At 34.5% G+C, this 19,410-nt stretch overlaps 1 protein-coding gene across 1 annotated transcript in view; it reads right to left on the bottom strand.

Moving 5' to 3' along the window:
* Syt10 (synaptotagmin 10) overlaps positions 1-19,410 on the bottom strand; it is a 52,654-nt gene that overhangs the window by 23,120 nt on the left and 10,124 nt on the right. The window contains exon 2 of the mRNA XM_027934220.2: positions 12,812-13,169. Within this exon, the coding sequence (XP_027790021.1) occupies positions 12,812-13,169 (358 nt within the window). The remainder of the gene's footprint in view (positions 1-12,811; positions 13,170-19,410) is intronic.

The raw sequence follows: 19,410 nt of genomic DNA, 5'->3' as shown, positions 1-19,410 counted from the left end.
TCAAAATTTCCAGACTATTTAATACGTAAGCTTACTAATGTCTTCTAAATGTGATCTGCCTTAAGACCTGCTTCTCTTAACACCATAACTTACAGAATAAGCTATACTAATCCATTTGTCTCCTCCAGACTTAGTCCAAGGTCTTTTTTCTTGTCTCTCCTTGGTCTGTCCATCAGACTAATCATCTGTTCTTAGACTATAATTGTTGTCTTGAATCTGATAGTTCCACAGATATTTCCTAGCTACAATAATTTTAAATCCTATATCTCTAAGTCTTCCAATTTAGAAATCCAATGAATATTTCTAAACGGATGTATTAATTCTACCTAAACTCAAGCAAACTCATCTATTTCTCCCTTTTTCTCTGAAACCAGTTTTCTCTTTTAAAATCACTAACAGCACTAACATTTTTATGAGTCACTCATACTTGGAAACATGCAATGTGCTTTGATTCACCTTCCCTTCATCGATGAGATTTATTCAGTTTTCTAAATCTGTTGATCTCATATATTTATCCATCCCATTCCCTTTCCATTTCTGCTCAGTCCAAATCCTCATCACCATATCCTTGCTTTCTCCAGTAGTCTTCAGCATACTCTCAGGTAACTCACTTCAAAATCCTCTATTCACTTCTGTTGTCTATTGAGTCGAGTTCCACACCTTTATAACACTGATACTCAGGACATTGCTTAATGAATATTTAAATCATTGATTCATACATGCACATTGATTTCCTAAATAGGAATTAAAAACTTAGTGAACATCAAAAAACAAGGATGTTGAACCTAAAAAGGAGAGGAAAAAAACAGGGGCTAAGGGCAAAGATAGAATTAATGCTAACTGTCTGCTAATGCCTGAAGAACTTTCATGACAATAGGGATTTATGGAAGCCGTAGGTAGGCAAACTTCAGCTTCATAAAAGGAAGCATTTTAAAATATCTAGAGCTATCCAACATGATGAAGTAATGAACTTCTCCACACTGGGATAATTAAAACGGAGATTAGATGATGAAGAAAAGGATTTTTGCCTCAAGTGAGGTGCTAAACAGTTAGAGGTTGTATAACCCTGAATGGTTGTGTGATTCTGTCATTCTTTGGTTCTTTGATAATTTTATAGGTTTAAATATCCATGGTATTACCAAAATGGGATTTGTTAAAATCAGAAATATAGTCTGAGGTGTTGCCAATTTCATTCTCTTATATTTTCTTATTATCTGCAACTGAACTGAAATGATGAAGTTATTGAAACAACTCCATAAAAAAATTTTAGAGCTGTACTTCAACTTATTTAGCCTTTCTCTATAGTTCCTCTTATACAGATAAAGATAAACCAAAATGAGTTGTGAGAGTATGAACAACTCTTTGTCTGTTATTTGTATTAGTCACAGATTTCTCAAAAAAATTAAAGGAATTACAATTCAGTACATATACCGTAAATTGGGCTACATATTAAGACTGGTATAGTGGCAGAACTTTGCCAGAGGCAAACGTGAAAATATACTGTAGCATTTTCAAAAGATCTCCAACATCCTGCTTGGCTTTACCTGGAATAAGGAACTTGCAGATTGCTATTGCAATTATGTGGATGAAAAGACTTACAGAAAAAATGATATCACATCCAGCATCAGATCATGTGCTGAAGAATACAAGAAACAGAATGAGAGAAAATAATATCCAGTGATAATTAGGATAATATCAAAGGAGAATAATAAAAGACAGGAAAAAATTAATAAACTATCAGATTTTTTCACAGTTAAAAATTAAAATGCATCCTTGCTCTTTAGGTTTTTCTAGTAAAGACTAACAATGAGTACTTATGATTTGGCAGGTACAAGCTTAAATTCTTATCAACTCAGTTGATCCTCCTGTAACCCTATGAAGTACATACTATAGTGTTCTCTAATTTACATGTGAGGACCTGGGGCACAGAGGCATAATTTATTCAAAGTAGCACAGCTAGGCTGGTGCTCAAATTAAAATCTGACTGAGGGAGCCTGGGCCTAGTGGCCACACCCGTGACCACCATGCTCTACTATCATATTCCTAGTTATGCTGCCTAATTACATTATTTCAGGAATTAGTCATTCTACTAAGTAATCACATGAGATATTGAAAAATTATTTATATATGCTTTTATATAACTTTTTCACTTAAACATTATTTATAACATACTTATATAATCCAATCAGATCCAACGTTTATTTGGTTGAAATAGCTTGAGATGTATTTTTAGAGATGTTTTTCACTTCCTTGACTAGTTACCAAGAATTGAAAGGGAACAAAAATGTTCAATTTGTAAGTTAAATTATAATTAGACATTATGTAAAACATTCTTATAACGTTTACTGTTGTGGTACATCTTATAAAAAATTGACATATTTTGAAGTAGGGTCAAAGGAAAATGTGTTTACAATTTATACTATATTATATGTTAAAAATGGTCAAGTTAAAATTTGACTAAACTAAAAAATTGTTTGTATACAGAGAGATACACTAGGACTACTTTACCTCAAATGAGAGAATTAGCTACTAATTCTATTAATTAAAATCATACTGAACTTAAAATTCAATATTTTAGTTTCTATAACCAAGTATATAAGCAAAGTTTTTTTTACGAACTTAAATTTTGAAGTGCTGTTTCCTTAGATCTATCCCATTTTCATTTACTAGGCATGCCATGAAATGTAATTTGACCTTGAAATCTGCACAGGTATCTATAGGATCAGTAGCCTACACTGGACTTAGGAAAATGGTCAAAGAGAATACATGAAAATAATAATAACAATATATTGTGAGGTACTAAACTGATCTATTCTAATCTGGTTTGTGCAATGTTCCTAAAATATTTGAGATATTTTATTGAGTAATCAAATATTTCTGTTAAAATCACTTTTACCCATGCAATGAGATTCTGATTCTTATTTCTTATGGATTTATTCCCTAGTTCACACTCATACTCTTCAATGTAATAAAACTTAAATCTTCTATCCTTCCCTCAAAGATCAGAGATGTCTTCTTTATGCCCTGAATATGATTTTTTTCAGGCTGTAAATCCTCTTCTAAAAGAAATCAAAGCCTCTTCTAACAGGAGTCAAAAACATAGTAACATTTTTGTTCTTGTAAACCATTGTCCTAATTACAGGGTAAATAGTGTATATTCTAAGTCACAGTTTAGCTAGTCAGTTAAGAAAAGCTTTAATTATTACAATGTTAAACTATTGCCATGACAACACAGATCTTTTTTTCTTCTTCTTTTTTAGAATGACAGTGATTAGTGGCTCACACAAATATCCAACTGGTGGAAGTGCAAGCCATTTGACTGTTACTAATCCCATTCTCATCCCTCAGATCTAGCAGAGTACCATCCAAACACTGGGGAGAGTGCTGAATTGGAATCTGACTGCAGTGTAGCTTCAGCTGCCCTGTGCAGAGGGGGTCATTTCACTTGGCTTGAGCTTAATTTTCTTCTTCTGCAAAACAGGCCTTTCATAGTTGTTGTGAAAGTAAAATGAAGTTATAGAGAACTTTGAAAACTGTAATCCTTTGTATTGATATTAATTATTATCATTAAAATTCAGGACACAAGGAACTGAAATTCAAATGCCATAATGAACTCTCTAGTTTTGACAAGCTCAAATTTTATCTTCCTATTTGGGGATGTAAGGATGGCACATACAAAGTTGTTCCTGTGTGAGCATGCCCTAGATTACTCCCCAACTTGTTTCTTAAAGTAAGTCTCTTTTCTCAAAGTGGGAACTGATATCCTCTTGTTCTTATTTACAACGTCTTTATCATCCAGTAAGTTAACCTGATTTTTTTTTTTTTTGAGAAATCGAAGAGGAAAAGTAAAAATTTCTTTAGCAGCATTCTATTTGGTTCTTAAATATGTTTAAAAGAGATTCTTGTCTCTGATTAATGAAATTAGCATTGGAAATTATAATATATTTAAAATTATAGCCCCATTTTATGGATAAGGAAGTTCAAATAGACTAAATCAAGTTTCTGATAAACAGAGTTTTCATCTTTTGTTTCTTCTTCCCTTCCATTTGATCTGAGACAAGGACAAGAGCAATTCCTTCATTACACAAATATCTGAGCTTATATCATGAAAGGAACTGTGTATATCATGGCAGACTAAGTTATATAAAATGCCACAATGAATTTTTAAAAATTAGTTTACCTCTTCCCTGACTATTCTTTTCAATGTATTGCTTAGAAGCAACTTGGCCTTTTCCCCAAGAAAAGGAGATGGTGATTACCAATCCTCCAGAGCTCTATCTTGTTGTGGCTATTGTTTTTTCCACAGCCCTATACCACTGGTCCCCTGTCCCCCATTATCACTTTCACACCATTCTCCCTTCAACCACCACTTTCAGCTGAAGCATCATCAATGAATCACTTCCCCATTATTATCACTTATTTTTAGTCATTCATTGATATCCACATTGATCATTTTAAAGTCACTACTTTAGTCTCCTGGCTCATTAACACTCTTTTTGATGGTGCTTCTGCTCTAAATCCTTGCAATGTATATGTTTCTTTAAACTGCTCGGCCTCTAAATTCTATGAATTCTTCTCCTCCACTGATGTTCTCCTCTTCCCTTACTACCACGTTTCATCCTTATCATTAACTGCAAGCTCTCCACAACTCCAATTTTATGCATGCCTCTGCCTCTCTCTGATCAACACCTCCCACCTTCCCAGGTTCTTTTTAGATAGAAGCAATAACAGGATGTTCTTATTCTGATGGTACTGATCAAATAGAGTTAATAATGCAGGAATCAGAGAGGAGAATAACTAAAAGTGATGTGAGGAAAAATGAGCTCTGGCACACAAGTGTGGTGGCTTTGGCTTTAGATCACAGCCTTGATCATTAGTATCAATCAAGAAAATACATATCTATAGATGCTGGTAAAAGAATTGACAAGATGGTAAGAATCTGTGGAAGTTTTATGCTTTCTCCATTTTTCTTACTGAAATTGGAAATAAACTCATTAATTGAAATGGAGTATGAGGATGAATGTGGCAGAAGTTTGAAGAAGGTGAGAAGTTGTGAAATAGCGTGTAAGATTGAGAGGAAAAATGGATTGCTGTGTAGCATGAGTACCTGTGTGAGGAATGTGGTCACAGATTTAAAGTGGATCAGTGAGAGTTGCTTTTTGTTTTATTCCAGTCATATTCACTTGAACATGTAGAGATGACAGAGTTGAATTCACTCAGGGCTGTGGTTTTACTGTGCAAATAAGAAATAGGGTGCAACTGGGAATTGTTGATGCATATAAGACAGTGGCTCTAATGATTTACTGCAGAACTGAAACCAAGTAGAGGAAAAAAATAATAGTAAGGAATTAGAGAGTACAGTGTGGTGATAGAATCAGTGGATTGGAGGTTCTGGCAAATTGGAAAGGTTATCTTAGTTGAGGTATAAGAGGGTCTTAAAGAAATCCTCCATTCACCCAACTTCCTCTCTCTGTACTCCTGTTTCTCTAACATTCACAGCAAAACTCCTGGTTAGAGTTGAGGACAGTATATTCACTGTCCAATTTAACTCTTCCCTTTCTATTTAAACCTATGCATTTTCATATATGTCTTCCATTCTCCAAATCTTTTTCTAGAGTATGGCTTTTATAATGGCAGAGATTAAGTATTATTAAGTGTTATTAAGACTAAGTATTTTTTATGCGTTCATCATAAACATGTGTTGGAACTAAGGAAATGCATGTTTATGAAAACAGTTTACCCTAAACTTGTGTCTAATAACATCAAACTTTCCCCAAATTATTTGCATTATAAAGAAGAAACACCAATCAACTTACAATTAGTGCTTCTGTAGAAAAATAATATTTATCAGTGCCAGAAAACAAACTCTTCAAGTTTGAATATATTGAGTAAAGGTCTGACTTTGGTTCTAAGGGCTACCCTTTTCAGAGAACAAGCAAGTGTGTACATCAGATCCACATCTTCCATAAAGGAGATTGTCGGGCCATGTCAAGTTACTGGAAAGCATGCTTTGTGAATATCTGTTTCAAGGAGAAAGAACTCGGGTCGCTTTGGCAAGCATTGCTTTTCTTGATTTCCTAACTAGATTTCAACCTCTTAAACTCTGTCTTTGTGAAGCAACTTGTTTTCCATTCCTCATAGTGGACTGGAATGAACAATTTCAGTTTTTGATTTCTTTCAAGATAATTTTTTTAACTCTGTTATAGTAAAGAAAACTATGGAATCCCATTGATTTCTTTTTACATAATTCTTCATTTTCCTTATAATGAGGTATACTGAGTATTCTTTCTGGCATTGTGTGTGATCATTTTAAGAACTACTTTTCTAATTAACCATAGCTAATTGTAAATGTTGTAAATCTGTCAGAACACATGAGTCAGAGATTTTATTTTCCATGTATATTTTCCTGCTTTTGTTCATGTTCCATTGGGTCTCCCATTACATTACCTAATTATTTGCAGCAGGTAGTTAGAATCCTCTCTAACAGTGTCAAACCTTTATAATTCCTCATTCTCAACAAATTATTTTGCCACTGACGATTCACTTCATCTTTATACCATAATGAATGCACAGAACATTGGGTCTCATACACTTCCCTGTGAGTATACCCTCATTAACCTCCTTTTAATATGAGCACAGTTATCTCACCACCTGGTGAAGAGCAAAATGAAGCATAGTGATGATAGATCAATCAAAAGCATTCACTTGGTACTTATTATGCACCTACACAGTGCTGGGATTAGGAAGGGATAAAAGTAGGTTACACACCTTTGTTCTCTGAGAATTTAGGATTTGGTTTGTTAAACATTTGGAGCTCAATAGTAAGACACTAAACAATGACTAGGGTGTAACTGCAGCTTTAAACAATAAAGGCTAATAAGTTTATAATTGGGCAGAAAAACTAGACTCTCCGTACATTTTTTGTGAAGATCTTACAGTATATAAAGAAAGCAGCATGAGCAAAAATGGAGACAAAGAGAGTTAAGATCTCCAAAAGTCTGATGTAAAGGCCAACTACCCTTCTAGTGGGCAACCATGGAAAGTCTATTTGAGTAAGCAAAATAAGGTCATTGAATTTATATACTACTTTTTTAATTTAAAAAAATATACCCTGAGTTTCTGTAGTCCTTTGTCTAGGCATCAGAAAGCAATATAAAAGTAAACACAGCAGATTCTCTGCCTAAGAAAGCATCATATAGCCATATGTCTGAGTATTTATAGAACCAAAATGGTATAATGGCTCCTTTGTCAGATTACAACAGGCTTCATTCTGTGTGAGGCTCTTTAAAGATTTGGAATGGACATAGAATGACTGAAGTGACATTTTTTTTTAACCACATGCACATCAGATAGAGCACTAGTCTCTAGATATATAAAGAACTCAAAAATCTTAACACCAAAAAACCAAATAACCCAATCAATAAATGGGCCAAGGAACTGAACAGAGCTTCTCAGCAGATGATATATAATCAATCAACAAATATATGAAAAAAATGTTCATCATCACTAGGAATTAGAAAAATTCAAATCAAAACTACTTAAGATTTCATCTCACTCCAGTCAGAATGGCAGCTATTAAGAATACAAACAACAATAAGTGTTGGTGAGGATGGGGGGGGGGGGAGGCATACTTATACATTGCCGGTGGGACTGCAAATTGGTGCAGCCAATATGGAAAGCAGTATGGAGAATTAGGAAAACTTGGAGTAGAATCACATTTGACCCAGCTATCCCACTCCTTGGTCTTTATCCAAAGGACTTAAAAACAGCATACTACAGTGACACAGACCCATCAATGGTTATAGCAGCACAATTCACAATAGCTAAATTGTGGATCCAACCTAGAATTCCCTTCAGTAGATGAATGGATAAAGAAAATGCAGTATACATACACAATGGAATATTAATGAACATTAAAAGAGAATAAAATCATGGCATTTGTAGGTAAATGGATGGAGTTGGAGGATATAATGCTAAGTGAAGTAAGCCAATCCCCCCCCAAAAAAACAAATGCCAAATGTCCTCTCTGATATAAGGATGCTGATTCATAATGGAGATGGGGTGGGGAGCATGGGAGGAATAGATTAACTTTAAATGGGGCAAAGGGGAAGGAGGGTTGAGGGGTATGGAGATAGGAAAGACAGTGGAATGAGAAGGACATCATTACCCTAAGTACATGTATGAAAATAAACAAAACAAAAAGCAGGTAAAAGAATCAAAAGAAATGAAGACATAATCAATAAGTCTTTATTATTCTGCAGAGAATTCTACTTTCATTTCCTTTTGTATCAGTATTGTCTGCTAAGATAAAATTTTCTAGATTTTGAAAAAAAAAATAAGGGACCTTAGACTCTTCCTTTATAAATTTTCTTAGATTTCTTTTTGTTGATGTTTGATATTTCCTGATTTTAATTATGCCTGAACTACACACTATATTAGTTTTAAAATACATAGATGCCTTCCCTTATAGTGTGTTCTATAAACTGTTGCCAAAGTAATTATTGTGAAACATATCTCATACCCAAGAGACTCTTGTAGTGAAAATATTTTTGACAGGATAGTGTTGGAACATCTTAGCCATGGTTTCAAGAACTCCTTATAATTTAATTCCAGCTGACTGTATCTTTCATTATTTCTCTCCTTATCTCTTTTCTAATCCAGGTAGCTTACTTGGTTTTCTTAACAAGACTACCTGTTCTATGAATTTTCACATAAAAATGTTTCTATCTGGGATGCCCCTCCTCTTGCATTGTCATGTACAGAATGTGAATTCCTATGTTTCTCTATCCTCAGTGTAATGGAGTTTCTCCATGACTCTGCTGGAAATAATTTCTCTAGCCTCTGAATCGCACATGCTCCATCACATAGTTGTCACTTATAATTCCTTATACTGAAGTTGGTAACCCATGTCTTAGCTCCATACTGTATAGAAAATTATGGCATCTAGAGTTTTCAGAGTAGAGTGTTCAGAATACAATGACTCTATCCATAAGTAAACATATTAGTTGAATAAAGTTATTAGATGAATGAACAATCAATCAAGATGGACATTAGAAGCATGTCTAATGTAAAAAAAGAAATACACACATACTGACTGGGTCATTTGGTTGCCTGATGGGTGGTGGTACATTGGATTACAGGCATTTGAAAAGGAGATGAAAAATTGGGAACTGTGACAGTTTCCAGTGATGTCACTAAACTTAAACCTATCAAAGTGTTATTTCAGTATAGAGACAAATGAAATTCAGAAGAATGGGATGTTGTCATCTGCTGTCTTAGCCAAATGAAAGAGAGTCCCAACAGCTGAGCAGAGCTGGGGATAACAAGGCATGGAAACCAAGTCTTGAAGTTAAATTTGGTTTGTGTGTGCACATGCATTTTTGCAAGTAGGTTTGATTTTGTCACATCTCAGGGAAAAGTTGGCATTTGAACTGAATAATCTGATTTGTGATAACATACTGTCCATCTCTGTGTCCAAGTGGACTGCATAATGAACTCTGCAATTTCCTCTTCCTCTCTATATAAAGGTAATTTCTAGGATGATGAAGTAATTAGTGTAGATGAGGTTTTTTTGAGAAGTAGGAATAATCAAGTTTTATACAAGGAATTCATTCCAAGGCCAAACAGATTTAAAATCATGACTGTGGTCATTCACAATAACCATATACAATCCCCAATTTCTAATTGAGTAGAATGAGCAGGAAGAGGTTCTTCTTCTTTGAGGACTAACTGCTTGTCCTCAGCAAATTTTGTAACCAACATCCTCAGTTACAGAAAAACTACCTCTCATGGACTTTAAAACTTAAACTGTATTCTGTCAATCTGATTAAAATTGCATTCTTACTCTTGTAGCTGCGTGTCTTCAGGCAAATTTTTAAATCTCTCTGGACTCCAGTTAACTCACAACTAATGAGGATAATTAATAATCCTTAAATCATACAGAAGGATTAGAAGGAAGGATACACTGGCACAGTGACTAAGTTGTAAGTGCTCAAAAATGTTTTTCTTCTTCCTTTCCCAGCCACCCAAATAAACAAGGGAACTCAAAGAGCAGATGAAGTATCAAAGTTCTAAGAAAACTATGAATTTGTATTGTGTTTTTCCTCTTAAAGAATACCAAATGTGCAATATAACTTTGCTTTTTTAATTGAGATAAAAACTTTTTTCTGATGTTTTCAGTTTCACATAATTACTAAGAAATCTGGACTAAACAGATGTATCTTTGTTGCTAGTGCATATTATTTCCAGAAGCCAATTCTTCATCCAAACCCCAATCTTCACACATATGTTTTCATTCTTCTCTAGCTAAGGGTAATCAGATAAATGGTCTATTTTTAATCAACAGATAATATTTTTGAGATAGAATTTTGTTTTTCTAAAGCTTCTGAAAACCACTGATTACCTCAATTTGACTTAAAGTTTTCTAATATGAAGTGTACTTACCAACTAAGCATTGACTAATTCTAAAAGCTAAACTGATACATATTTCAAAGTAGCTGTCCATAGAATAATCTCCCACCTTTATCCTTGGTTTCACATAGTGATAAACTGAGGTCTGAAAATATTGAAAGGAAAATTCCAGAAATAAACTATTCATGAGTTCTAATTTGTGCATCATTCTGAGTAGTGTGGTAAAATCTTGCACTATTCTTTTCCATTAGGATGTAAATTATTTCCTTGTCCAGAGTATCCATGTTATATATACTACCTGCTTCTTAATCACTTAGTAGTCATCTTGGTTATCAAATCCACAGTCTTGAGTAACCCTTATAGTTACCTAACATTACCTCACAATGCCTACATTTTTCACCTTATTTATCACATCACATAGGCATTGTTATTTCAATGCCTATGTGATGTGATAAAAAGTGTGAATACAGTACAACTAGATATTTTAAGAGAGACCATATTCATATAGTTTAAATTATAGTATGATGTTATCATTATCTTATTTTATTATCAGTTACTGTTAATTTCTTACTATACCTCATTTATGAATTAAATTTTATCATAGATATGTATGCATAGGAAAATACATATTTTTATAGAGCTTAATACTTTCAGGTATCCCCTGAAACACCTCCCCTGTGCGTAAGTGGGAACTACGCTATTTAAAAAATGTTTTGTTGTTTAATTCAACATTTTTATCCTAAAATTTTTGTATCTTAAGACTTTTTGGATATTAAATATCATATTTGTTCACAGTTTTCAAAAGGATAGTAATAATGATAATGAGGAGCCACATGAGGTCATTTTAAAGCAGTTAAAATCTCTCTATAAATCTATATATAATATTTTCATAATCATATATAAAATATTTTTACATATATATATCTCCAATGTTTTAGAAAAATGAGATTTACTCCAAGGCATTTTATTTTCATTTATAGAATATGTAGGAAAGAGTATATTGGATAATTATTTTATAGGTAAATATATATTAAAGTTAGTATTTACTGGATTACATTATATAAAACTCATAAAAAGAAACATTAAAATCAAACTAAAGGCCACTGTCCAGAAAACAAGTCAAAATAACAATTCATACGAGTCATGCCTTGATTATAAGATTTCAGTAGTACAGAAAAGCGTGATATGGAAAAGGCACCTCCATCCATCCAACTTCCTATCCCAAATATCCTCACTTCAGTGGTAACAATTATCCTGATTCCTCTAGAAAATATTGCAGAATGGAGTGTATTTATTTATAAATACAATCCTCTTTTATGCAAACAAGAGATATATTGAATAGTCTACCAATCCCAGTAGCAAACATTACCCAGTTTTCACTTTGATAGATTTCTCAACCTGTGAAAACATGTCACGTCAGAAAGCACACATGCACCCTACATTTACAGGGGTAGGAGGTAAGATTAGGAAGTAATTTGGTTAGCAGAAAACATTAGTAACCTCCCAGTACCATTGAATTTACCCCTGGGTAAAACTAGTTGCTACTTCTAGGAACCAGAGAAAATGTTACTATCATGATGTCATTTTTTTTAAGAATTGATGACTATATTTAGCAGGAAAAAAAAAAAAACAAAACACCTCTTTGCCAGAATCTCTTTTTTTCAGTTAATACAATTTGAATATGCTGTGGCAGTTTTTAAAAGAAATTCAAACAAACTGGCTGATCCTCCCAGGATGAGGTAAAGTGCATTTTGTGAAGGCAAACTGGCTCCTGGGTGGGCAACCCTCCACTCTGTGTGCTCCAATATTAGGCTCCTGTGGAACTGTCCAGCGTAAGTTTGGTCTACCTGAGCTCAAATAAACAATGCCACTTTCCATAAATTTGTGTTCATGATGTAGGTGCTAGATAGTTGTAACCTAAACATTAGTCTCTTAGTTGTGATTATGAACTGTTAAATATTTCCTGACCTTTTTTTTTGTTTTTCTTACATGATATATATTTCAAATGGTTACTTTTATATGTATTAATAAAATAAATTGAAAGACTACAGTAGCAGCTATCAACCAGTGATATTTCAAAGGAAAGAGCCAAATAATAATCTGTGTGACATGATTTTACTAATACCTCAAATTATACCAAGTTCTTTCATGTGACTGCCCCTTTTCTCCTTCTCTGCCTTCAGTTTCACCTGCTCCTACTTACACTGTCCTACCTTTCCCTCTTTATGGAATTATGTGTTTCCTATGCTTTTCCCATCCTTCCTGTTCCTCTTTTTACTTCTACTTTCCCACTTAAGATTTTTTACTCTTCTGAAATCTCTCTCTCTCTCTCTCTCTCTCACACACACACACACACACACACACACACACACAGAGTTTTACACATTTAATCTTTCCTTACCGGGATGAAGACGTAGGCTCAGTAGTTTGTCTTTGCACACGTGCATGTTTAATTAAATGTTCTTTTAAAGCAGTTTGGACTTCTGCTGGGATATCAGGGGAAGTGTGGCTGATTTTTATTGCAGGCTCAATAGCTTTTAGTGCTGGCTTTCCATTTTCTTTAACCTCTTTTTTCTCTTCTGTCTCAAAAACTTCAGTAGGAGCATTTGAAATGCTCTGTGGAAGGGTACTGACATTGGGGGTCACAGGTTTGCTTTTCCAGCATGGCCAGCACAACTTCCAGAAGACAAAAAGTGAGACAACTAGCAAGGCCAGGCCACAGAAGCTGACGACAACTGCTAATAGGCTGACTGAAATATCTGGAAAAAAAATGACAACATAAAGAAATACTAATGAATGTTATACATAAAGAGGCAGACATGGTGAGATTATTATAGATATTTGAAAAGTTTCATCCCAGTTATATAAGGAAAAGCATTATATATAATTTAAAAAATACAAGGGATTCAAGAGTTGTAAAAAACATGATTGACAATTTACAACCAACTATGTAACTGCAACATTAAACTCTAAAGGTGCAACAACAGGAAATGCTTCTACTTGCTTCATCTTTGATTTCAAGATGAACCCTCTCATTCTTTGTGCAGAAAATGATCTTAAATATTAGTGTAAACATTTACATTACTAATTATGAATGGGTTATATTATTAGTTGTATTTTCAACTTCACAAATCCTTTCTGATAACTTTGCTCCCAAGTTTTTCACCTTCCTAAGATAACCAATTGTGGGAGACCAACCTTACACGTGACTGAGTCACACTCCCCGGCTGAGTGCTGAGGCGCTCAGTCACAGAAATGTGGCAGAGCTTTCCCCACCCTTCTTGGGTTTGAGGGTCGTGTCTTGTGCATGGGTGTGTCTTGCTTCAGCCCCTTGGGTGAAGCTATGCTCACCTGTTCCTTTGTAGTATACCCCTTGCCCTGTTAAGGATAGAATCTTCCATGGAAGTGCCTTGTGTATGTCCTCTTCTCTTACTGTGCCCTTGGGTGTGGCCTACCCAGATGTCAGTCAACCTGCTGATAGTGGAAATCATGAAGATAGACTCAGCCCCCTGAAACCTGACTCCTTGCCTCATTTGAATAGCTTCTCCTCAATAAAAGGGGTCAGCATGTATACTGTCGCTCTCTCTCTTCCTGCAGACCCTTAAGGTCAGAGGAGCCATCACAGTGACCCCAAAGAAAAAGGTATTTGTGTCTCTTGTGTGGTTATTTTGCATAGCCCAGTTACCCCAGTTTACCTGGAGTGACTCCTGAGCCTTTTAGTCACGAGAACAGAAACCCGGCAACCAATGTTAGCAATCTGATTATTTAGTATTCTTATAACTTTGAAAATCAAATAGATTTCCTATGAAGGATTTTTTTGATGTTGTTAGATTTGAGTCACCTTTCTTCACAACTTTGTTTGCACTCAACATCAAATATAAATCCAATCTCTTTTGTTTATTTTAAATTAAAATGTTAGGAATATATTATGGGCTGAATAGTGTCTGTCTCCTCTCTAAATTTGTTTTTTTTTTTTTTATAAGCACTAGAAATTCTTTATTCTAGATAGAAGGAGCACAAGTTTTAACTTGAAGGTGACCAGTAACCTCAGGGTTTAAGGCACAGCAATTAATGATATTTAGCTTGAAGTTAAAGCTAGTGCTGGAAAAATATAAATAAGTATTGGGAGTAGAAAAATGAGGTCTGAGTACAAGCTTAAAAAAAAATATTATACAGACATACTCAGCTTAGAGAGTAAAGCATGCATTCTTGACAATAAAATTAACTGCTAGTGACATGACAACCAAAGGAAGTATACTAGGGCTTTAGAGAGTTATAGTAAGATAGAGAAGTAATAATTCCTCTCTAAATTTGTATCTTGAAGTCCTAACCCTTGGTAACTCAGAATACAACTGTATTTGGAGATAGGGCCCTTTGATTAGTAATAAAGGTAAAATGAGGTCATACGAGTTGGCTCTAATTCAATGAAACTGCTGTGTTCTATAAGAGGAGGAGGTTAAGGATAACACATGGAGGGAAAACTATCTGAAGACACAGGGAGAATGATGGTCATCTACAAGCCAAGGAAGGGCCTTAGTGGAGTTCAGCTTTACCATCCCCTTCTATCCTCAAGTACAAGTTTTCATTATCTCCAGTTTGGAGTATTTTGGTATGGCAGCTAGTAAACTAAATACAGAATAGCTTCTAATTTCCTTTAAACATGACTAAGTCTAAGAGATTCCATCCCTCCCTAGAGGTAACCACTGATACCAAGTAAGTGTGCCTGTCCAGCCCCAATAATAACAAACAAAATCTCTCTTATAAAATAATAAGTATATACAATTATATAATGTTCTCCTTCTTTTTAAAACATAAATAGCTTACTATGTGTTTATTCTTTAATTTGCTTTACTTTTTATTCACCAATATTTGAGGTCAAACTTCATCTGATATATAACATTCCGTAACAATTAGTCATGATGGATATTTATGTTCCAATGTTTCATACTACAACATAGCTACAGTGAGCATCCTTGTGTCTCCCTTTCTTCTTGTGCATATATTTGTGAATGTCCTTCTGAAGTAAATATTTTGAAACAGAATTGGTGGGTCATTTGTTGTGCATTATATAATTTTTGTATAGCTATTTTCAAAACGAGTACAACAGTTGCTGTCACAAAAACAACAGAAAAGTTTACCAGTTCCCACAATTTAACAGGAATATTGTTGTATGTTAATGTTTACTAACCTCATGAGGAGATGATACCTTGTTTTAATATCCATTTTCTTAATTGGTAAAATAAAATTTGTAGCTAATGGAAATCCATTCAGAAATTGAAACATTTCCAAATTTTTATTGCTACTTAATTATATGAATAAGAATTTTCACATGCTGTGATACACAAACATTAATATTTTTCTTCATTTTCTAGTTGCTTACAAAAGTAACTATTGGCATTTCTCCTTTATATTGCATTGATGAGAAGGGTAGGACCACATTTCGTATTTTATAGTTTTTTTTATTACTTGTCAGTATAATTTGAGGAAAAGAGATTAGTTTTAGTTCCTGATTAGTACCTATGGTTTAAATATGGATAAAAAAATAAAATTATGTCTTCTGCTCTGGTTTAAAAGTGTCCCCTCATGTTCATGTGTCAGATTTGTCATTCCCAATGCAGCAGCACCTAATAAAGGGGTGATTCATTTACTGAAAGCTCTGCCTACCTGAGTGGATTATGTTGTTATCCTAATAGTGGGTTAGTTATCAAGAGAGTGGCTTGTTACACAAGTGAGCTTAGCCCCCTCTTGGTCTCTGGTTCTCTTGTGCCCTCTTGCCCTGTCACCTTCTGCTATGGGATTACCACAACATGAAAGCCATACCTGATACTGGATTTCCCTGCCTTATGAACTAAGGGAAATAGATTTGTTTTCTTTATAAATTCTTGATCTGTGGTTTTTTGTTATATCAACACTAAAGAGTCTAAGCTTCATAAGTCTTCATGTATTTTCAGCTTTATTTACTTATACTTTTCTGTATATTTTACTTTAAGAAAACCTTCTTGAACAGGTTTTTTCCTGTGCAGCTGGAGCCAAAAACAAGATGTAGGAAAATTCCAGGACCGCATGGGATGGGGGTGGGGGTGTGAGCAGTTTCACGCCTCTAACTGAAAATGGGTTCATTTTTTTTTTCTCATGGGATCAGGCTTGAGAGAAACTTATATACTCTTCCCACAAGTGTTTTATAAAATCCCTATATGTCATTGTTCCCAAGAGATGGATTTGGTATTCATACTTTGTCATTCAGGAGGGCTCTGTGGAAATCTTCTGAACCTACTTCCATTTTCCCTACTGCTGATTTTTTTTTTTTTTTTCTAAAATTGACATCTGGTTCTATCATTTGGAAGATCATGTAATCTTTCTCCAAAATCAGGATACTTTTGAGTGAATTGTTGTGCTATCAATAAAGCCAGGATAGTGGAAAAAAACAAGTTCCTGTCCTGGCATTTGGAATGTAGAGTCACCTTGCCTCTCTCAGCCTAAAATCCTTCCAGGTCTTGCCTGAGCCATCTGGGCCAAATCTAAACTTCCTAAGACATCTCATTAGATCTTGGAGATTTGATCCCTGGCTACCCATCTAACTTCATTCTTCTGCCACTTCCCTATCTACATTCCTCTTCTGCCACTTCCCTATCTATATTCCTTATCTGACCACATATTACTTTCTTAAGATTTTTTTTTTTTTGGGGGGTGGTGCTATTTCATTTACTTCTCTGCATTCTTTATCTTACTTGGCCACCTGACAAATCCTTATTTATGCTTCAGCAATAAGACCTAATAGTACTTATTCCTTGTAGCCCTGCCTTTCTCTTCTATTTTTTAATGGACTTTGAAGCCATACTAACCACTCTACCCCTAGTATTGGGTTCATGGATTGGCCTATAATCCTCTTACCCCACTCTTGGAGCATGATGCATTTTAAAAATATTATTGTTTTCTTTTGGGTATGATATATATAATATGGCACAAATTATCTAGGAAAAACACTGAAGGCCATAAAAACCTATTGTCCTAACAAACAAATTAATGCTGATTCAGGTAAGTTATAGGTGCCAGATTATTTACAATTTACAAAATAATTTTCAGTTTTCAGAAGTTTTGGGTTTTATAGTTGTGGATAAGAGAATTATAAAATTCAGATGTGTTTTTCTTCTCTAAACATTGCCACCCTATCAGTACATTTGTTCGTTGATCCTTCAGAACAGAAATCAAATTTATTCACCTCTTTATGTTTAGTGTCTAGTATATATCACATGGTCAAAAGATGTTGGTGGATCTACTGAACTCATATTTTGGGAGTTATTTGAAAAGGCACATAGCTGTGTAGATTTCTAGGTGTTTGGACTAACTGAAAGTTGGGTGATTTGGAGGGAAGGTATAGAACTCTTCTATCTTATACTGTGTAGGCATTTAGACCTGAGTTCAAATGTCATCTGCAACCCTGTGTGACTTTGAGCAAGTTGTTTAGGTCTTCAGAACCTTGGTGTAAAATAAGGGTAGTTGTATTTTTTTCATACGAATGTTGTGATGGTTCAATAAGGAAAGGTATGTAAAATTTTGGGCACTGTATATTACTCAAGCATTGAAAATGAAACCAAGTGTTTAATGCTCAGGTCTTTATGAGTTAATTTTTTTCCAACAAGCTACATTCCACAAAGTGAAAAAAAAAATCAAAAGACTGAGGATTTAGGAGAATTTATAAAGTCATCAAAATTTTTAAATGACATTTTTATGACTATGATTCATCATTTAACCATGATCTAAATTCATGCTGTATCATGAATTTGAACTTAAGATGAAGTAGCCCCAGAAACATGTTAAGTCAGGTGTTGAAATGATCAGATATGCACTTCAGAAATAGAAGTCTGGCCAAAGAGAAGACAGAAAAGGAGACAAGTCTGGAAGAAGAAACACTGATTGACTCAGTGAAGAGTGCTCTGGTTCCAGGGAGAGTTACTGAATCAGGAAAAAGAGAAGATTCAGGAGAAAATTTGGAAATCAACATTCCAGTGAAGGAATGTGAAGGAAAAAGTTCTAGTGAAGAAGTGTGAAGAAAAAAAAAGGGCAGGAATATGACTCACTGGGAGACAGGCAGGATGGTGAAGAAAGGAAGACCACGATTTTGGTTTTGGCTGAAGCACTTGTGATCATGCAAATAGAAATTTGCGTAGGCTCTTGGTCATGCAGACAAGACTGAAAGACTTCCTTAAATAGTAGGATCTGAATCCATGGAAGAGAAAAGTTCCTCAGTAGAATCATGAGTCCACCAATATTTAAAGAAAGAGAACTTTAAGGAACAAGAAGCCTGAATAAAAGACTGGAAAAGAGGATAGGGAGAGGGAGCCTGGGAGGAATAGAGGAACTCTAGATAGCGCAAGGGGTTGGGAGGGGAAGGGAGAGGGCATGGGGTTATAAATGATGGTGGAATGTGATGATCATTATTATCCAAAGTACATGTATAAAGACACAAATTGGTGTGAATATACTTTGTATCCAACTAGAGATATGAAAAATTGTGCTCTATGTAGGTAATAAGAATTGTAATGCATTCGGCTGTCATATATAAATTTAAAAAAAAAACAGCAAAAAAAAGATATGAAATAAAAATCAAGTCAGCAGTTTTTGTAGCAGCTAGAACAAGAATATTTTAAGGAGTGGTCAACAATGCAAAATGTCAAAATAAGCTCATTTGAAATAAGGATTGACAAATTACCATTAATAAGTACATCTTTAGCAAATTTGATGAGACCAATAGAGAAGAGGCTATGCTAACCCCACGAACGTGGTTTAAGAAAAGAATGGCAGTCTGTGAGCACAAGTAATTTCTTTAAGAAATTGTACTTACAAGAGGAGTAGAGAGGGGGCAAAAACTGGAGTAGCACACAGAGTTGAACATTTTTATAAGGTAGGATGTTTCAGCATGCTTAAAACCAGTGAAAAGGAATCAATAGAAAAGAAGTTGAGTGGAGTAATTAAAAGTGAAGTCCCACAAAAGTTGACAAG

Source organism: Marmota flaviventris, chromosome 3 (genome assembly GCF_047511675.1).
Source record: "Marmota flaviventris isolate mMarFla1 chromosome 3, mMarFla1.hap1, whole genome shotgun sequence".
NCBI lineage: Eukaryota > Metazoa > Chordata > Mammalia > Rodentia > Sciuridae > Marmota > Marmota flaviventris.
This window is presented reverse-complemented; position numbering and strand designations above follow the sequence as displayed.